At 42.8% G+C, this 17,980-nt stretch overlaps 1 protein-coding gene across 1 annotated transcript in view; it reads right to left on the bottom strand.

Moving 5' to 3' along the window:
• The window catches only part of ZRANB3 (zinc finger RANBP2-type containing 3), a 112,652-nt gene extending 100,459 nt beyond the window's left edge, over nt 1-12,193 (bottom strand). Inside the window, exons 1-2 of the mRNA XM_075001070.1 lie at nt 12,146-12,193; nt 2,134-2,291 (exon numbers count right to left, since the gene is read on the bottom strand). Of these exons, the coding sequence (XP_074857171.1) occupies nt 2,134-2,285 (152 nt within the window). The 5' untranslated portion in view covers nt 2,286-2,291; nt 12,146-12,193. The remainder of the gene's footprint in view (nt 1-2,133; nt 2,292-12,145) is intronic.
• Nucleotides 12,194-17,980: the final 5,787 nt, after the last annotated feature.

Here is a 17,980-nt window from a genome sequence, read left to right as displayed (position 1 = left end):
GCCAGTAAAATGACCAGTGCAGCAGTGCTAGACAGTTTCCTCTCTCCTATGAGTGGTGTGGAGCTGGGAGCTTGGCTCCCAGCTCCCTGCTGCTTACTGGAGATTGGAAACTAATCAGTGCTGCTGTGCTGGTCAGTTTCCCAGCTCTTGTCAGTGGCAGCAGCCACAAGTCAGGCTGACACCTCTAACAGGAGCTGTGAAACTGCTCCTGTCAGGGTGGCAGCCTGACTCTTGCTGCCCCTCACCAGAGCAGGGAGGCAGCCTCCCCTAATACAAGAGGGAAAACTGTTCCTCTCAGGGATGGCAAGAGTCAGGCTGCTGCTCTTGACAGGAGCAGTTTCCCTGCTCCTGTGAGTGGTAGGGAGCTGGCGCCTGGCTCCCAGTTGCCTGCAATTCACAGGAGTTGGGAAACTAACCAGTGCTGCTGCACTGGTTGGTATCCCGGCTTCCCTGAGTGGCAGGCAGCCTAGAGACAGGCCCCAGCTCCCCGCCACTCAAGAGTCGTGTTAACCTGAGATTAGCACAACTTGAGTGCGCATATCTCAGGGTTTTACTGTATAGACATGTTAACAAATAAAAGATTGTTTCATTAAGACCATTTATTACCATCACTGCTTCACATTATGAGTATGTACCACAGAGAATAATGATGAACATGAAAAAGAATACTTGGAAGTTGTACCCAATTTTTCAAAACATTTTTTGAAAATAATGAAAACCCAAAGTTTACAACCCACAAACCCTTATTTCCCTCCAGAGCACAGTCAAATTTCTAAGTAAAAATTCATGACACTTGTATCTCCTTCCCATTCACAGTGTACAACAAAAGTATATTATTTACAATTGATGATGCTGTACAAATGCATTCACAAACATACTTTTCTTCATCCTGCATTGGTTCATGCTAGTCCATAATGTGAGCACACAAATATGAAACTGTACAGATTTTTAAATGAAACATTCTGCAACATTAACTTTATAATGTTACTTTGTTTCACTGAAAAAAGAAAAACATGTTTTGACCCTTCCCTAAGCCCTGAATTTTTTGTTATCCTTGTGTCTGCCATGTTAATTGAGGACATGTGGGACAGAACCTCTCTCAAAAATGTCCAGTGATCTTCCTAGCTGTCTTTTTCTGTTCCCCTGCACTATAACTGGTCACAGCAAATGAGTATGGTTTTTTCTTCTACTCTTATTAGCAGTAAGAGTCATAGCAGTCAGTCCTGACTCCAAGGTTATGTTTATACAAATTTGAAAGTGGTCATTTTAAATCTTGTAACTTCATGTAGCTTTGGCACCATTTACCTCAGTAACACCTGCCTCATAATGGATCATATAAACTCGATTCAAGATACAAATAAAATTGTGGTAGTCTCCCAGCCTATTATGAGGTATGCTTTAAATGTAGATAGCAAAGACCATAATACAATTGCATGCTTTGATCAACAGTACTGAATTACCAAGGTTTTGACTCTTAAATTACCACTGGGCTTCAGGGTCAGTACTCCACGAAAACAAAGAGAGCAGTTCAAGCTGCTCAGAACCATTGTTATAGCCCAAGTGCATACTAAGCCAGACTTTCCTTCCTCAAGTTACAATATTTTAAAAGATTAATTTTACAAAAATATAGGCCTAGTCTTAAGGATATTACATAGAAAAATACCACTCCATGAGTCATAACAAGCCCACTTAAACCAAGTCCAATGAATGAAGCTGAAGAACTCATGCACTTCTTAGTAGCCCTTATTCAACAAAATCTCTTTACCTTTCAATTGCCTCAGCTGTTTGTCTTTTCAACACTCTCCTACCCACCCACCTCCCACCCCAACAAACTATAGAAACAACCCATATCTAAGAACACATTAAGAATTTAAAACAAACTTTCTGTCCTCACTGATTTTTACCTTCAGACAAACACTGGTTTTGTATTGCAGGGTTGAGCCAGAATACAATATTATTAGGATCTACTTATGGCAAGAAAATAAAAATTTATTTTTAAGCCTTATAGAATTATTAAATAAGCTAGGTATGTTTTCAAAACATAACTCACCTATTTTTGTTACTTTTTGTAATTGTTCCACAAACAAATTTCTAAAACACAATTACTGCTTTCAGCACACCATAAGCGCTTACCTGCCGCTTCTCTGAAGTGCAAACAAGATGCCTTTCTTCTGAAAAGGAAGTAGACTTTCCCTCAGTTTTTCAGGTAAGAAGGAGAGGTTAGAATCAGCATCTTCGGAACAAGAAGTTCTAACTACAGAAGTTTCTTGGATTGTGTTTGCCATGTTAAGCTTGCAAGAAACAAAAAAGAGACTAGGAATTAGGCACTTAATACTCTAGTACAATACAGGTTATAGGTATATGTAGCAATAAGTAATAGTGCTATCCTGAAATGTTTAGCTGGCAAATAATATAGATGTTGAATAAAACTATTTTCTCAAGAGACGTTAGTTTAGACCAGGAGGTGGGAATAGTGTGGGGAGGTCCTGAAATTTCCTAAGAGACGTGCAGCAGGATTGGCTGTTGAGTCTCAGGCTCATCCATCTCATTAAAAATGGAGAAATATGTTAATGTTTATGTATGTGTAGTTACATTTATATACCAATTAATAACATTTTTACATTTTACATACTTATTGTCTTACATGTGCCGTAAGTGGGTTTTTTCACATGAACAAAAGCAAAATTTCCATCAGTTTGGATTACATTAAGCAGGTTGGGTGGAGGGGGATGAAAAGTGGGGACTGATGTAAAAAGTTTGCTCAAACCCTGGCTCAGAAAATTAACTCTTTGTGTGCAATCCAAGTTTTCTGATAATTTAATTAAGGAAGCTGGTTAACGACATGCTAAATGACCATCTCTACACTTTTATTTATCAGATGGCTTTAACCACCCTTTCTCTGTGACTTAAATGTGGTAAGACTAAACACAAAAATCAAGGATTAAACACTAAGTTCAAATTGAAACAAAAGGCAAATATGTCCAAGTTGGTGGCAAACTTTTTAGGAACATAAAATCAGTTCAGTTGTAATTTATCTAATCCATGCAGTCCCCCTACTTCATAAAACTCAAATGATAACCGAAAGAAAAAAAATGAACCATAAGATTACAAGAAAAAAAACCTCTTAGGCTTTGTATCGCACATTAATAACTTAAGATTTTCACAGATTTACAAAAAAACAAGTTACAAGCAAAGTGTACAACTTTAAGTAAGAATTAAAAATCACAACCACCTACACAACAGAAAGAATGGCCACTTGCCCTATAGTAAATATGGTTCTCTGAAATGTTTTTGTCAGCATGTATCCCACTCTCTGTGTGCATGAAATGAGACTTTTCCTTCTGTGAGGGGCACACATGTAGCCTCTGTCTTCTTGTGCTCCCGTGTCAGGACATGAAGGAGAATGTCAGGACATGAAGGAGAATTACAGCCATTCTTACTTTTACTTCCCTCAGAATTCAAACTTGTGATGGTGAAGGACTTTTTTGACAAAGAGATATTACAGTACACCTCCCAAACTCACCTGACTTGGTGAATGAGACCAAGGTATAATATTTGACAAATATCAGCAGGTGACTCCATGTTGCCACCCTGTAGATCTTGGAAACTGGAACATTTCTGAAGCTGAAAGATGATATTGCTTGTGTTTTGATGTAAAATAATGTTTAGTAGGACAGGCACACCAGCCAATAACTATAAATCATTATTCATTTCAATAGCTTCCAAGATGATACGGCCTGACATTGACCACATCAAGAACAAATCAGAGAACAGTCTGAACACTTCTGTTCCATAAACATAATAAAAACAAGGCTCCCCAAGAACAAGCAGAGTGTGAAATTGCTTCTTCCTTGATAGAGTATGTGATTTGGAAAGAAGACAGGCAGATTGATTCGGAAGTGACATTGGAGATGAATTTCAGACAAGGATTCCACACTATCTTACCATCAGGGAAAGCTGTATGAGGAGCTTCAGTCACAATTACAGCCCTGCAAATCCATTTATATCCACTTAATACCTGCAGATGTGGATAGGGACATCCATAGTTCATTTTTGCAGATAGATGCAGACACAAACCTTGTATCTAGAACCCTGCAAATTTGCGGATATCCACTTTATATCCGTGGGTATCCACATTGGCGAATGTGAATATCTAAGGCTCATTTTGGTGGATACAGATACAAATTTTGCATCCATACAGAATTCTAGCCATAAGCACCTAAAGCTCACTCATTTTTGTATCTAAAACAATAGCAACTAGGGAAACTGGTTCCAGGATGAGAAGATGTAAGCAACATTCTGAACAATGTTCAAAGAAAGGCTTTGTGAGCCTCTGAAAAACTAAGCTGAGAATGAAGGCAAAGTAAAGATTCTTTGAAAAAGCACAGAGCCAGTAAGTGAGAAACAAACGGAAACAACTGCACCAGGATGACAAGCAAAGATTGTGAACAAAAGGCTAGCCAATGTTTCAAGCACAATAAATATTTGAGGATCTTTGGTAACCAAGATATCTGCCCTGTGTTTAGCTCATGCTGGGTTTCCTCAAATCAAGAGCTTTTCTTTCTTTCTTAGTGGAAGTTTTCTTGCTCTTAGTACTTCCTGGACCTAACAGTCTCTATCCATGGTGCTTATCCAGCCAACAGGCACAATATGAGATGCTGAGACTTCAAGTCTGGATGCAGTATCTGGCCATGGTGCTGCAAGACCATACTGCTTAGATCTGAGAGCTAGATAGGCAGTTGAATGGATGTATAGCAGGTCAGTCTCATAATACTACCATGGCCTGTATGAAGCAATGAAACTAACAATGGCTCTCTCATCTGATCTTGTACATTACCCTAATGATCAAGTGAATTGATCAAGTCACACAAGAGGCCATAAAACCACTGCAAAAGGAAAAAAGGACTCCTGTACTACAGGAGGCAAAGAATTCTCACACCTGAAATTGACAATAGTTGACAAAAATATCTATAATCAGAGTTCCCCTGTAAAGGAACATCTACTCTACTATGGACTTCTGTAGCAATCACTAGTGATTGGTAACCAATCGCTTGCTCACAAAGTCCACCAAGTTGTTACAGACCCATTGAACAGAACAGGCACCATATTATCCCATGTCAGAGGTACAATGTCCAAAGTTTAGTAGTCTCCAAGCAGAGGTGACACTAATGTGTATCTCTATGCTTCTTTATATAGTGCATTCTGGACATGTTGTCCACCAGGCTGCGCAGTTTCGGAGAACCATTTGAAAGGTCATACAAGCTTGAAAGACAGGGATATAGAGTGTCATGTTGTCTGGGGACCAGATCTCTTGCACTTACTTATATGAGCTTCAGGTGGGCTGCACCAACTGTCTGATACATCCATGATTAAAGTAACTGCTGGAGAAACGGGTATGAACAATATTCCACCATACATGTTTTTGAGTTCCCACCACCATCTTGTTCGGAGATCATGTGAAATAGGAACATGACTATTATTTGTTCTGCCAAGGAGAATCACATACATACATAGTGACATTTTGCCTAACAGTCTCAGGCAAATCCAAATCATCATACTGGAGTTTGACTGAATCCTAAATACTAGTAACTGCAACAAGAATCTGTTTGCAGGAAGATTGACTTCAAGTGTGTGTGAGTCTAAGCACCTATGAATTTTCATGGGTGGTGGGATAAGCAACAGTTAAAAAAAAACAAAAAACCCAAAAACCAGTAGGGCCATCTGACAACAGGGAATGGGCTTATTCCAGGTTTCCCACCTTATCTTGCTGGGATTAGCAAGTCATCCAGGTAGTGCTAGGCACAATGACTTTTATTTCAAAGTATGCAGCCTGTAAAGACTTTTAACAGTACACGGAGTTCAAACCACAGTACCTTATATTGGCAATGATTATGTCCCAACATCAGTTTCAAGTACTTTCTGTGGACTGTGTGAATGGCCATACAGAAGTATGTATTCCAAAATTCAGGAACCATAAAACAATCTTGAGCCTCTGGAGGTTCAACGGAGGTAAACATTACCATCTTAAAGCTGAGTAAGCATATGTATTTATCCTACAGTCTGAGATAAGACAAACATATTTCACCTGTCTCTTTTTTGTGAAAAGAAAATATCTGGATAAAAAGCTCTGGATAACAAGGGCTCTCCTATGGCTTCCAGACAAAATGATGAGGACAATTCTGTGATTCTCCTTGTCAGAAGAGTCTGTCAAGAAGAACAGCAAAGCGGAACAATCAAGGGAAAGGAGTGAAAATTATTAAATAGAGTAGCCTTGCACAATGATGCTTAATGCCCATTTGTCAGCTTCATTAGTCAACCACGCCCAATGAAAAGGAGTATGGCAGCTCCAAACCACAGTTGCTGACTATGGGTTGGATCCAGTAACCCTTGATACTTCTAAGATAACCTTTGCTACATCAGACAGGGTGCCAGGCAAGTGACTGTGTGAGCCAAAAATGGGTATCCCCTAGAATATCTGGCCCCCTTCTGCTGTGGGTGTTAGATTATGGACCCTACTACTAGAACAGTATTCTCTGCCCTTGCTAGGGCTGGCTCTTTTATGGTTTCTGGAAGGGAACTGATGTATAAATCTCTATGTAATGTAACATAATCATTAATTCTGTGAGTGAACGTAGCACCTCATCTGTTCTTTGTCTGAAGAGTACTAACCCTGCAAGAGGTGAACTGTACTTTTCATAAAATACTGGAGGGCTGAAACCATGAGGCTCTTGCACTTATATGATCATCACTGCTGCAGTGGCTAAAGGATGAAGCAGCATATGAATGCTCAGCATGTCTAACACACTTACAATGTCAGCTATAGAAGTGTCATGACAATAACTGTTCTCACTTTCAGGTGATGTTATAAATACGAAGTGGGCAGCATTATCTCCCATAAATGTTAACAAACTTAGTTTTCTTTGTGGTTGCTTGAACAAGAAGCAGACTGAGTAGACCTGTAGGTGCTGAAGTTGAAAGTTGCACTTCTAAGAAATTGAACTACAGTACTTGTAGGAGGTGAACTGGAAGATGCTCTCTCTTTCATCATTTTTCACAGAGAAAATATTTATAATAAAAATAAAGTGAGCAGTATACACTTTGTATTGTGTTGAAACTGAAATCAATTTATTTCAAAATTTAGAAAACATCAAAATATTAAATAAATTTCAATTGGAATTAATTGCTCAAGAGTGCCATTAAACTTGACAGATTAATTTTAATTGCTATTAATTTTTAGTTAATCATGTGAGTTTACTGTGATTAACCGACAGTCACAGAAGTTCTTAGGATCTTTAACCTCGAGTGATGGAGACCTTTCCTGCACTGCTGACACATTCAGGGGCTCTGGGTTTAGACGAGGTCCTTTGGTGGTACCTTATATCTTCTCCTACTCATTCAAAAGTGGCAGGTAGCAGGTCTAGGATTTGCAGAAGTCTATTGGGCCGGTCTAAGATCTCCTCACTGTTGGGAAGAGTTACCCTTGCCAGAGCTGTAGAGCTTAATATGTCAGAGTTTGTGGGACTTCTGTATAAATACCAGTTCAGTGTCCAGGGTCTGCACAATACACATTGGAAGATCCTAAAATGCCTTAAACTTGATAGCCAGTGTGGGGGCTGATGGCCACTGCCTCATTTGTAAAGGGGGATGACTCCTTTTGTGGAAATAGGAGTTGCTGTTGTCACTCTCTTGACTCCTACTCAAGTGATCTAAGTCTTGCTCATAATGTGTGTACCTGGCACACAGTATTACCAGGAAAGGGGGTCTTTTCAAGATTTGACATATGCAATGACAATACTGCTCCCTTCTCTCCCCTCATAAGACTGATAAGGACAAGGCAGCATGCCATAGGTAGGCTTGGTAGAATTATTCTTTTTTTTAATTTAAACTTTTTCCAATTTCTTCAGAATTTACTATATTGTTACAGCAGTGGCGGGGGAGGGTTCTGCCATAACGTTAGAGACAATAGCTCCTTGCAGGTGCAAAGCGCAGACAAGTCCTGCCTGGCCAGGACAGAGCAGAGGTCCCTAGCAAGGGCTGCAAGAATGATGAAGTGATCCAGCCAGGAAAGACCACGTCCACTCCCCCAGTTCCCATGTCATGTTGCCTGGGGGAGGGGATTTAGGGGAAAAAATGTAATTGCTTCCCATACAAGTAATGGAAAGAGGCACAAAGAGGATAAGAGCTCGCAGAGTGGAACAGGCTGGCTCACTCAGATTCCTGCTGCTACCAGTGAGGAGATGGAAAAGGGGCCTGGCACCTGTAGCAGGGGTGGGACCCATATTCTGTGTTGCACTGTATAGTGGAAGGAAGGGGGTGGAGGCTTGGGGGAAGAGGTGAAGTGGAGGTGGGCTTGGGTGGAGCAGGGGTGGGAAGATGTAGAATAGGGGTGGGGACTGAGGTGGGTGGGGGTTTCAAACAGCCCCACAACACCTGGGGATGTCCTTGGGTACAGGGCACACATTCAGCTCTGAGGGGCACCGAAGTTTAAAAGAATCAAATTTTACACACAAAGTACATGAATAAGCACAGAGGAATCCATGGAAAAACACACACACACACACACACACAGTTACTCATCTGGAAATAAAGAGAATTAGTATTAAAAGTAAAGAACTACTCAGAGTGAGGGCCAAACTAGAAACAATATCTAATAAACACTGAAAATTTAACATTTTGCCAAATATAGTTCAACCTATATAATGAACAAAGTGCAAAGTAGAGTTCTACAATGTGTCCCATGGCTACCTTCTTTTTAATATAAATGTGAAGCCCACAGGCAATTCAGTTTATTCCAGCATGCAATATTCTACATTTGTTTACTCTAAAGCACAAAAATTAATCAGACAGTGAATTGGATTCCCATTGAGGAAAGAGGTGGGAATCAACACTATCCAATTTGGGAAACAGATGAAAATTCTGCACATTCAATCTTGAACTGGGAAGCAGAATAACTGGTCTAATAAGTTCTCTCCATCTTTCAATGCTGCAATTTACTCTACTAGGAATTACTTTCACAAAAGTTTTTTATGTTATTTTAGTTTCTTTTTTGCCTTATTTTTCAACACTATAGATCAAGGTGGCCAAAGTGTTGCTTGCAAGCTGGGTGTGCAGCTCTTGGAACACCCCATGCCTTCCCATTCTCCACCCATCAGACTGCGCGGAGCACGAGAGAGAGAGGGGAGTTTAGAAAGGGTCCAAAAAAGAGCTGGTGTGCCTGACTCTCAAACTTCTGAATATTACTGTATGCAGCTCAGAGAATCAGTAAGTTTGCCACTCCTGCTATAGATAGAATATCATCATAGAGAATCAAACAATTCTATCAACTTGCTGCATACCTTCTGCTGTAATGGAGAGTTTGACAATAATGACAAATGAAATTTTATTTAGTCACACTAGCTTCTGCCAAGATTACAGTTTCTGCAATCGCATTTCCATCTTTTGATGGAAACTGATTACTCTGCTTCAATCTTTCAATAGTGGAATTTGATTTAGAAGAAGCAGATGATGTTCTGTCAAGAATAATAGCATTGCCAAAATAATTACTTCAGTACTGCATAAGAAAAAAAGTTAAAATTCATTTTGCACTTGCGACTAAGAAAGCATATCAAGCAATAAGGCTATTAAAAATGAAAAAATCAGTTACCAGGAAGTTAAGAAACTGAGGGTGCTTTGCTGCACAAATACCTACTAGAAAGCACAGAGACAAAATGCCCACCATCTAAAGTACAGAACAGGAAGGGTCCTGGGTTATTGTCCCATCTCTGCCACTGACCTCCTGAATAATCAAACAAGACATTTCATTTCTCAGTTTATAAAATTTATACATGGTACTCATTTCATCAAGCACTTTGCACTCTTCTTATAAGAGCAATGTATGATGACTCAGAATATTCAATAGCAAGAAAAGATTACAGGGTAACTTCTAAAGGATTCATATAAACAAACATTTATTGTGTGAAAATATGACAACTGTTGTGTATGAGAAAGAATTTTCCAATTTTGGAATACTCCTCTAATTTCTCATTTGATGAATAACACCAAGGAAAAACTCAGAGGCCCTTTGACCCACCAACCTCTTTCACATGAAAAATGGATTCTCATACATAAATATTAAATTACATTATTTGAGACTGTGAAATTGTGCTCTTTATTAGCCAATTAAAAGAACAGTCTAATTATATTCACCGTCATCCTCTTTTCCCACCAAAATGTTTTATTCTCTTGTTACATGTTAAATTAAGTGGCAAGCTTTCAGGGCAGGGACAATATTTTATTATGCATTTACTATAAAATTTTCTATCTGATCCTTATGATCCTGATTGTGGCCTTTAGTACTACCTCAAGCAAACAAGAAAATGCTTTGGCTAAAGTTCTTGTTTCCATTTATTGTAAAATTTACATTTTCTTTAAGAAACTCAACTTCAGATGTAGTTTTAATGAATTAGTTTAAAATACTTTTGGAGACAGCCCTCTCTTATTGAATGGTATCTCTAATCCTATATTTTCTTATCCTTATATACCTATTGAAAATTTTGATTACATAGATATTCTTTACAGGCATTTATTTTTTAAAAACACATTTATCTTAATCACAGATCTTTGACAGTATTTCTGAATAAGCAAGAATGATGAAAAGTTCACATTCTACAAATCTGAATAGCTACTGCATTATTTCTCTGCACCCAAAATTATGCCACGTGTTTCACATATGAGAGAGAAAAAAAAAAATTTGCCCTTTAAAACCTACGCAAGGGTTGGAAGACTATCTAGCATAACCTGATAATGTTTTTGCATATTCATAAAATTACTTGTTCTAACTTTCTTTTCATTATTTAATTTTCCTGATTTTGTGAGGGAGTGAAGGCAGAACACTGGACTGGGATACAAGAACCTGGGTTCTATTCCCACTGTCTGGATAAGCAACCTTAGATAAGCACTTAACCAGTCTGTGCTATATTTCCCCAGTCAGTAAAATTGGGATAGTTGTTTGTGAAGTGCTTTGAGATCCACTGATGAAAAGTGCTAGATGAGTAGCAATATATCTCCTAGACCATTCAGCTGCATCCCTGACAACTGTAAAGTTCAAGTTTTCTCTACATTTTACAAGGGTTCTCATTTTTGAGAAAAGTTCCATAATGAGGAGTTTGGCACTGCAAATCACTTTGGGACCAGAAACCACCAATACATTACTTCATAAAAATCCTGGTGTAACATGTCTGAAAGCCATGTCCTGAAGTCAAACTGATCAAAATGACACTTTATTAAGCATGAGAAGTAATAATCCCAGAACATGAAGCAGTCATTTCCAGTGTGGCTATTAACCACTTTGAGTTGCTAGTATCAGAGAGGTAGCCATGTTAGTCTGTATCTCCAAAAATAACAGGAAATCCTGTGGCACTTTAGAGACTAACAGATATTTTAGAGCATAAGTGGGTCTTTGCCCACAAAACGTTTTGCTCCAAAATATTTGTTGGTCTCCTAAGTACCATGGGACTGATGGTTGTTTTTTTTAATTGCTAGATTCTTCGATCTAGCCCCTTCCCTGAGATGACACAATCAGAATGTTTTGTAGGGGCACTGGTGAATCCACATCCTTCATAGGAACATAGGAGAAAAACAGATTTTCAGTTGAGGTTCTGAGACTACAAACTTCCTCAGGTCAAGAGCAGTGAGTCTAGCCTCCCCTCCTCTAGCCAGATGAGCTCCCACAGTGGAATCGCTAAGACCTCTCGTGGTGGCTGTAAGTGACACAGCTCAGAGTGTGTACAGCTTCCACCGAAGACAAAACGCAGGGAACCAGCGAGGGCACCAAAACTGGGGGGGCACTGCTAGCAGGGGAGGCAAAAAGGAGCCAGACAGCAGGGTATGGCGTTAGCCAAGGCTCACATCTGCTGCAAAAGCTTCAGGGGACATGGTCTGCCGCACGCCACTCACCGCAGCCCTGACCCACAGGACGCGCCACTCCCCAGGGGAATATTCGCGCCTCCCTACCGCACAAGCCGCTACCAGCCCCACACTCCGGAAGGGACGAAGAAGAACCTCATTAGCCGGCCTTGCTTGGCCAGCCTATGTCCTCCCTAAAAGTGAGGAACGAACAAGACCACACGCAACCTCGCTTCGCTTCCCTTGACTAGCTCTCACCTACCGCTACTACCGCCGGCACCAGCAAACTTCCCGAGGCAACGCCTGTTTCGCGCGGGCTTAGCGCCGGTAGCGGAAGTGACCTCTGGTGGGGGCGGAACCACCGTAGTCCAAAGCACCCCCAACCCGCCAGTAGGTGGTGTTTCCGGGAGATGGGACGGGAATAGTTAGGACGCTGAGGGGACGCTGTTCCTGAATTTACTCTGATTCTTTCTACCTCATTCTTATTCCTCCCTCGTTAGAGCGACAGATTCCTTCCTTCCCGCCGACGGGGGAGTGCGGGTTGGTGATGCTGTGTCTGATTTCTGCCCCGCCCCATCCCATCCCGGCCCCGTAGCCGCTCTATGCAGAGGCTGTGCGGGAGTATGGTGGGGAGCTTTAGGGAAAGGGGCGAGGCGAGGTGAGGCGACAACACGAGTGGGAGGGCTATGGGCGCTGCAGGCGTGCTCCTCAGGGTGTGGGGGTAAGCAAGAGAACGCTCTCCAGGCATGTGTGGGAACGATGTGGGAGACGCTACAGGGGCGTGTGTAGGAACTGCGCTACACGGGGAGTGAGAGCTATGCAGGGGTGCATTACGGAGCGTGTGGGAGGTATGCAGGGGTGCAATACACGGGGATATAGGAGCTATGAGTGGTGCTATACAGGCTTGTGTAGTGCCTATGCCTGGGGAGCAGTGCATGGGGGCTAGGGGAGCTCTCTAGGGATGCTATACTTGCATGTGCCGGGGCTGTCTGTGCCGGAGGGCCCTACACGGGAGATGGGGGAGCTACAAGGGGAGAATGTTCGGAAGTGGGAGTGGGAAAGCTCTGTGGGAGTGTCAGGGAGTAAGGCGAGCTGTGTAGGAAGGACTAGCGATTCTGGGGAGAAGGCGTTGGATTTAATGTATCAGACGGGGGTGGGGTCTGTTAAAGGGGCGTAGGGTGCAGACACTGCGACGAACCCAGAGAACAATGGGTGGGGCTGCAGTGTTGTGGATTTTATGGCAGGCGGCGGTAGAGCCCCCATGTATAGACGGGATGGTGGGTGAGGGGAGGAAGCTATCCTGTATCCGGTACTTTCCGACCGGTCGAGTAGTTAGATAGGCTGGGCAAGTGAGAAGGTCATGAATATCCTAATACAGGAGACTACAATTCCCGGGATGCCGTGCGCAGAAGAAAACGGTTTGCACTGTTGTGCAGGGCCCGGCCAGGATCTGTGGTCTGCGGGGGGCTTTGGCGGCAGAGGGCTCGCGTGCTGCTGGGGATAGGGTAGGAAGCTCCTCGCTTGCGTGCCCTGCTAGTTGGGCGTAGTACCAGAGCTCGCGAGGGAGCGGGTTATAACATCACGCGGGGGGGACAAGTGCCGACTTGAGGGTCATTAGCGATGACAACCGTCTGTCAACGCAGCGCTGTGATTCTACTGGTGGCTAGCACATATATAGATGGGTCGCTATGTGCCGGTCAGCCTGCTTCCTATTGGTCAACAGTGCCGTCATTCAGTTAAACTACCCATTACGATTGGCCAGCGATCCTGGCTGTGGGCGAGTTCATGCGCAAGTGATATGTGCACCACTCAGGGTCCGCTCTGGGGAGGGACGCTGGTGTGTAAATGGCTAAGGCCGGCGTCGGTCAGCTGGATTCTGCATTGCCATTTGCAGCCAGTGGCAGGGGGCGGGTCTCTGTCCCCGCCGCGGCAGGAGGAGGAACCGAAGCTGCTGTCGGGGGCTGCGATGGGGTCAGTTCTCCCTCGTGTGTGAATTCTCGTCACCGAGCCGGCAGCGTTGCCGCCCTTATCCGCTCGGCGGCGTGAGCGCCATCGCGGTAAGGCGCTCGCCTCCCTTCGTAACCATCGCCCGGGAGAGGGAGGGGAGCTTGTTTCAGGGCCCCCGCGCCGCGTGAAAGGTCCGTGACGGCGTTGTTCGCCCCCGGTGGCTTCAGGGTTAGTGTACTCACGCGGGAGGGAGGGACGGTTGGTCCCTGGGGTAGGACCGACACTGGAGAAAGCTGCTCACTGAGGGGGTGGAGTGCACTAGGATTGGGGTACTAGGAGTAGCTGACCGGAGGGGATGGGGGCCTGGACTGGGGCGGGGACCCTAGGGCAGCTAAACTGAGGGGGAGAGAGCCTGCACTGAAGTGGGGTACTGGAGAGTTCAGCTGCAATGAAGGGGGAGGGTAGCCCTGACCTGGGATGGGTGACCCAGGGTGGTGGCGACAGCAGCAACCTGTGGGTGGGGAAATTAATCCTGCGGGTTGCTGAACTCAGGGTTGAGCACCTTGCAGCCCGAGGAGAGACTGGACTGGCATGGTGGTCGTGGGGGATGGTTACATTTGGGTGTGTACGGGTGTCAGCTGCATTGAGGTAGGCCTGGGGACTGAACTGGGTGTGGTGGTGGGCCTGGGGATGGTAGGCAATACACATGCTTAGATGCCAAAGCTGGCTGTATGGAAGGACTTCTGAGGAGCTCTCATAGTAACTGCACTCTGGGATCCTGCACTGGACTTGTTGCACCCTAAAAGTTTTTTTTGGATTATGTCTGCACACAGGAGCTTTATAATTAGATCAAGTCAAAACCATTTGAGGAGAAGGTAGCAGAACAGAGAGGACCAGCTGAGAAACTGGTGTAACTGTATCATGTTGATCTTTTAAAGAAATAATAAATTCCCCAGTTATAAAGGTTTGGGTGTGGAACTACTTAAATATTGTTTCAGTGTTGCTAGATTAAGCAAAATTGGCATAACCTTGCATTAAGGTGAAAGCTTTGTAACTGGCATTTAATGATACTAGCAAGAGAAGGATTGCTTCGAAATACTGATTCTATTGGCATATAGATGTGATAGGCTAGTTCAGGGATCAGCAACCCCTGGCATGGTTGCCAAGAAGGGCATCTGACCCAATTTTCATCTGCACTTGGGGTGGGGAGCTAAGCCCCACCTTGCCTCCCCCATTCAGCCAGAAGTTTGCACAAAGCCATGTCACCTGTGGATTAACAAAAGGCCAGCTAATGCTACCAACCATCACCTAAATGGTAAAGCTCTGCATTTAATTTGATTAATTAAGCTGTTGTAAGTAGGACTGTTAGTGACTTTAAAAGGTATCACCAGCACTTGGACTGTACACAGAGGTCAAAAGGTCAAATTTCTGCCCTGGGCCTTGGAAAGATTGTTGACCCTGAGCTAGTTCAATTGAAACGGATCAGTGTTCGCTAAAGTGAATATGAAGCTTTTTGCTTGTTTTAAACTAAGGTAGTATGATGATTTATCCCATTCCTCCCAGTCTTGACTTCCCTTATGGCCTCATGTTGAAGCAACTCTGAATGGTTTCATGTTGTATGTTTTTTTTCCCTTATGAAATTAAGGTAGTATTACGTGTTAGTGTAGGATTGATATTGAACAATAGAAGTAAGTTGCTTGGGCAAATTCTTTTTCTGTCTTTGACAGGGAACTTTAATGTGAGGCCCTTAATTAATGAAGGACTCTTAAATTGCTTTGAGCTCTTCAAATAAAAGGTGCTGAAAATTGCAATGAATTGCAAATGTAGACACAGTACTGCTAATTACTAAATTGCTCAACTTTAACATATACTTAAAAACCATACTAAGAAATTATACTGTAATACTATACTGTATTTGTAATTTTTGGGCTAACATGGGTTCTCTTTAACTCTCTTCATGCTGGATGGAGGAAATGTAAATGTTGGCTCTGACATTGGAGAATGGCTATGGATTATGTGTTCTGGAAAGCTGTCTTGAATGTGATTGTATCTAGCATAGTTAAATCGAAAGCATAGATAGAGTAAGACCTAAACTGCATCATTTTCTAGTTTTGGTGGACTCTGAGAATGGCATTTATATTTAAAATGGCTCAGTTTAAATGATTAGCACTGCAGATGACTTTTTTTTAAACAAAAAGTAATATAGAAAATGAATGCAACTTAATCTTCCTAAGATATCTGTTGTAATGAAGACTTGGTTTGTTGCTTATATAAAGAGGATTTTGTGAGCTGGATTCCTTAAATAAGCACATTCTATACAATTCCTTAACATGTAGTTCTAAGTATGGGTGGTGTGATTAGGTAGATTGTAGCTGTGTGTTTTCTGTTTAGTATATTTTGTGATTATGTATAAAGTGGGAGGGATGGAGACAAAAGTTCTGTTAGTGATTATTTGCTGGTAGATACACAGAACCGTAGAGTTAAAGGGGTGTCACTAGCTCATCTAGTCTAGTCCCTTGCACCAAAGTAGGGCTAAGCATTATTTGGACCTTCCCTGATAGGCTTTTGTCTAACTGCCTTAAAAATCTCCAGTAACAACTTCTTTAGATAACTTGTTCCACTGCTTAATTGCTTCGACAATTAGGAAGTTTTTCCTGATCTCTAACTTAAATCTTCTTGGCTACCATTTAAGCCCACTACTACTTGTTCTGTCCTTAGTGGTTAAGGTGAGCAGTTGATTACCCTCTGCTTTACACAGTCTTCTATGTATTTGAAGGCTGTTATTTTGTCCTTCCCTCTTCTGATTCCCTCCCTCAGTTGTCTCTTTTACAGACTAAACAACTCCAGTTCTTTTCAATATTGCCTTTTAGGACAGGGGTCTGCAACCAAAATAGTGATGAGCCATTTTTTCAAATTCAGTTACAAAATCACTACTTTAAGAGCCGCAATGGACATGAATACTGGACAGTCCTTAATAAATAAATATTAAACTACTTTTTTGTAACCCTTATTTTAAGAACAGCTCGCATACAATTATGTGTACCGGTTTGAAAGTGGTTACCCCCATCTCCAGGCTTTACCCACCTGAGTCTCCAAATCTGCCCCATCCCCAAGTGCCCCTATTCCACCCCCCACCCCCAGGCTTAACCCCTATCAGTGCCAAATTGTGCCCCCCCCACATCCCCAGGTTTAATCGTCCCCAACCTGTCCACTGAATACAGATCTTACTTGTCCGCCTGCTGCCCTTCCCCCCACCACCACACACACACCCAAACTTTTCTCAGGTCAGAAAGTGCTTGCAACTTTTCCAGCTGCTCCCCACTTAATGGCGCTGGTTCCAGCTGGGTCCCAAGGCTGGGGAGGGAGCAGGGCTGGGTCCTGGGGGAGCTGATCTTGTACCCCTGCATGCAGCTCAAGTTTCCAGTGGCTGCTGCAGAGTGAGGAGGAGACGGGGGGCACTGTGTTGCCCGGGAGGAGGCACTGGCCCTGCAGAGAGGGAAGCTGCATTCGTAGGAGGCCTTCCGCCACCTTTTTCTCCTTAGCGTGGTTGTGCAGCCCTAGGAGGGGCAGACTTGGCCACCCATCTCCCTGCTCACTTCCCACAAGTGCAGCACAGGTGGCTCCCTGCTGTGACCCCGTTGCAGTAATGGAACTAGACTGAATTGGTTTGACACCGGCAGTGCAGTTTCCTAAAGAGGAGTTAGCAGCAGCAGCACCCAGAGCTGCAAGTGGTTCCATGCTTACTAGACATTTTTATTTTTGTTGCTCTCCTCTGGACTTCCACCAGTTTGTCCACATCTTTCCCAAAGTGTGGGGCCCAGAAGTGGACATAATACTGTGGCTGAGACGTTACCAATATTGAGTGTGAGAATTATTTCTCATGTGTTGCTTAGAGCACTCCCACTAATATATCCCACAATGATGTTCACTCTTTGAAAGTAGACATCTCGCAAAGCAAGTTTATGAAAATTTATACACCTAAATGGAAATACATCATGGAACTTGGAACTTAGAAAGGCTCTTGTATTTTAAATACACATAAGGCTATTTTCAACTCTCTCTTAATGGAAATGTCCAAAACTATGGCATTAGCAGCAGTTCACAAAGAATAATCAATTAGTAATTCTTTTCTTATAGAATAAGTTTAAAG

This window comes from Carettochelys insculpta, chromosome 8 (genome assembly GCF_033958435.1).
Source record: "Carettochelys insculpta isolate YL-2023 chromosome 8, ASM3395843v1, whole genome shotgun sequence".
Lineage (NCBI taxonomy): Eukaryota > Metazoa > Chordata > Testudines > Carettochelyidae > Carettochelys > Carettochelys insculpta.
Note: the sequence above shows the minus strand (reverse complement) of the source record. Positions and strands in the feature narration are given on the sequence as shown.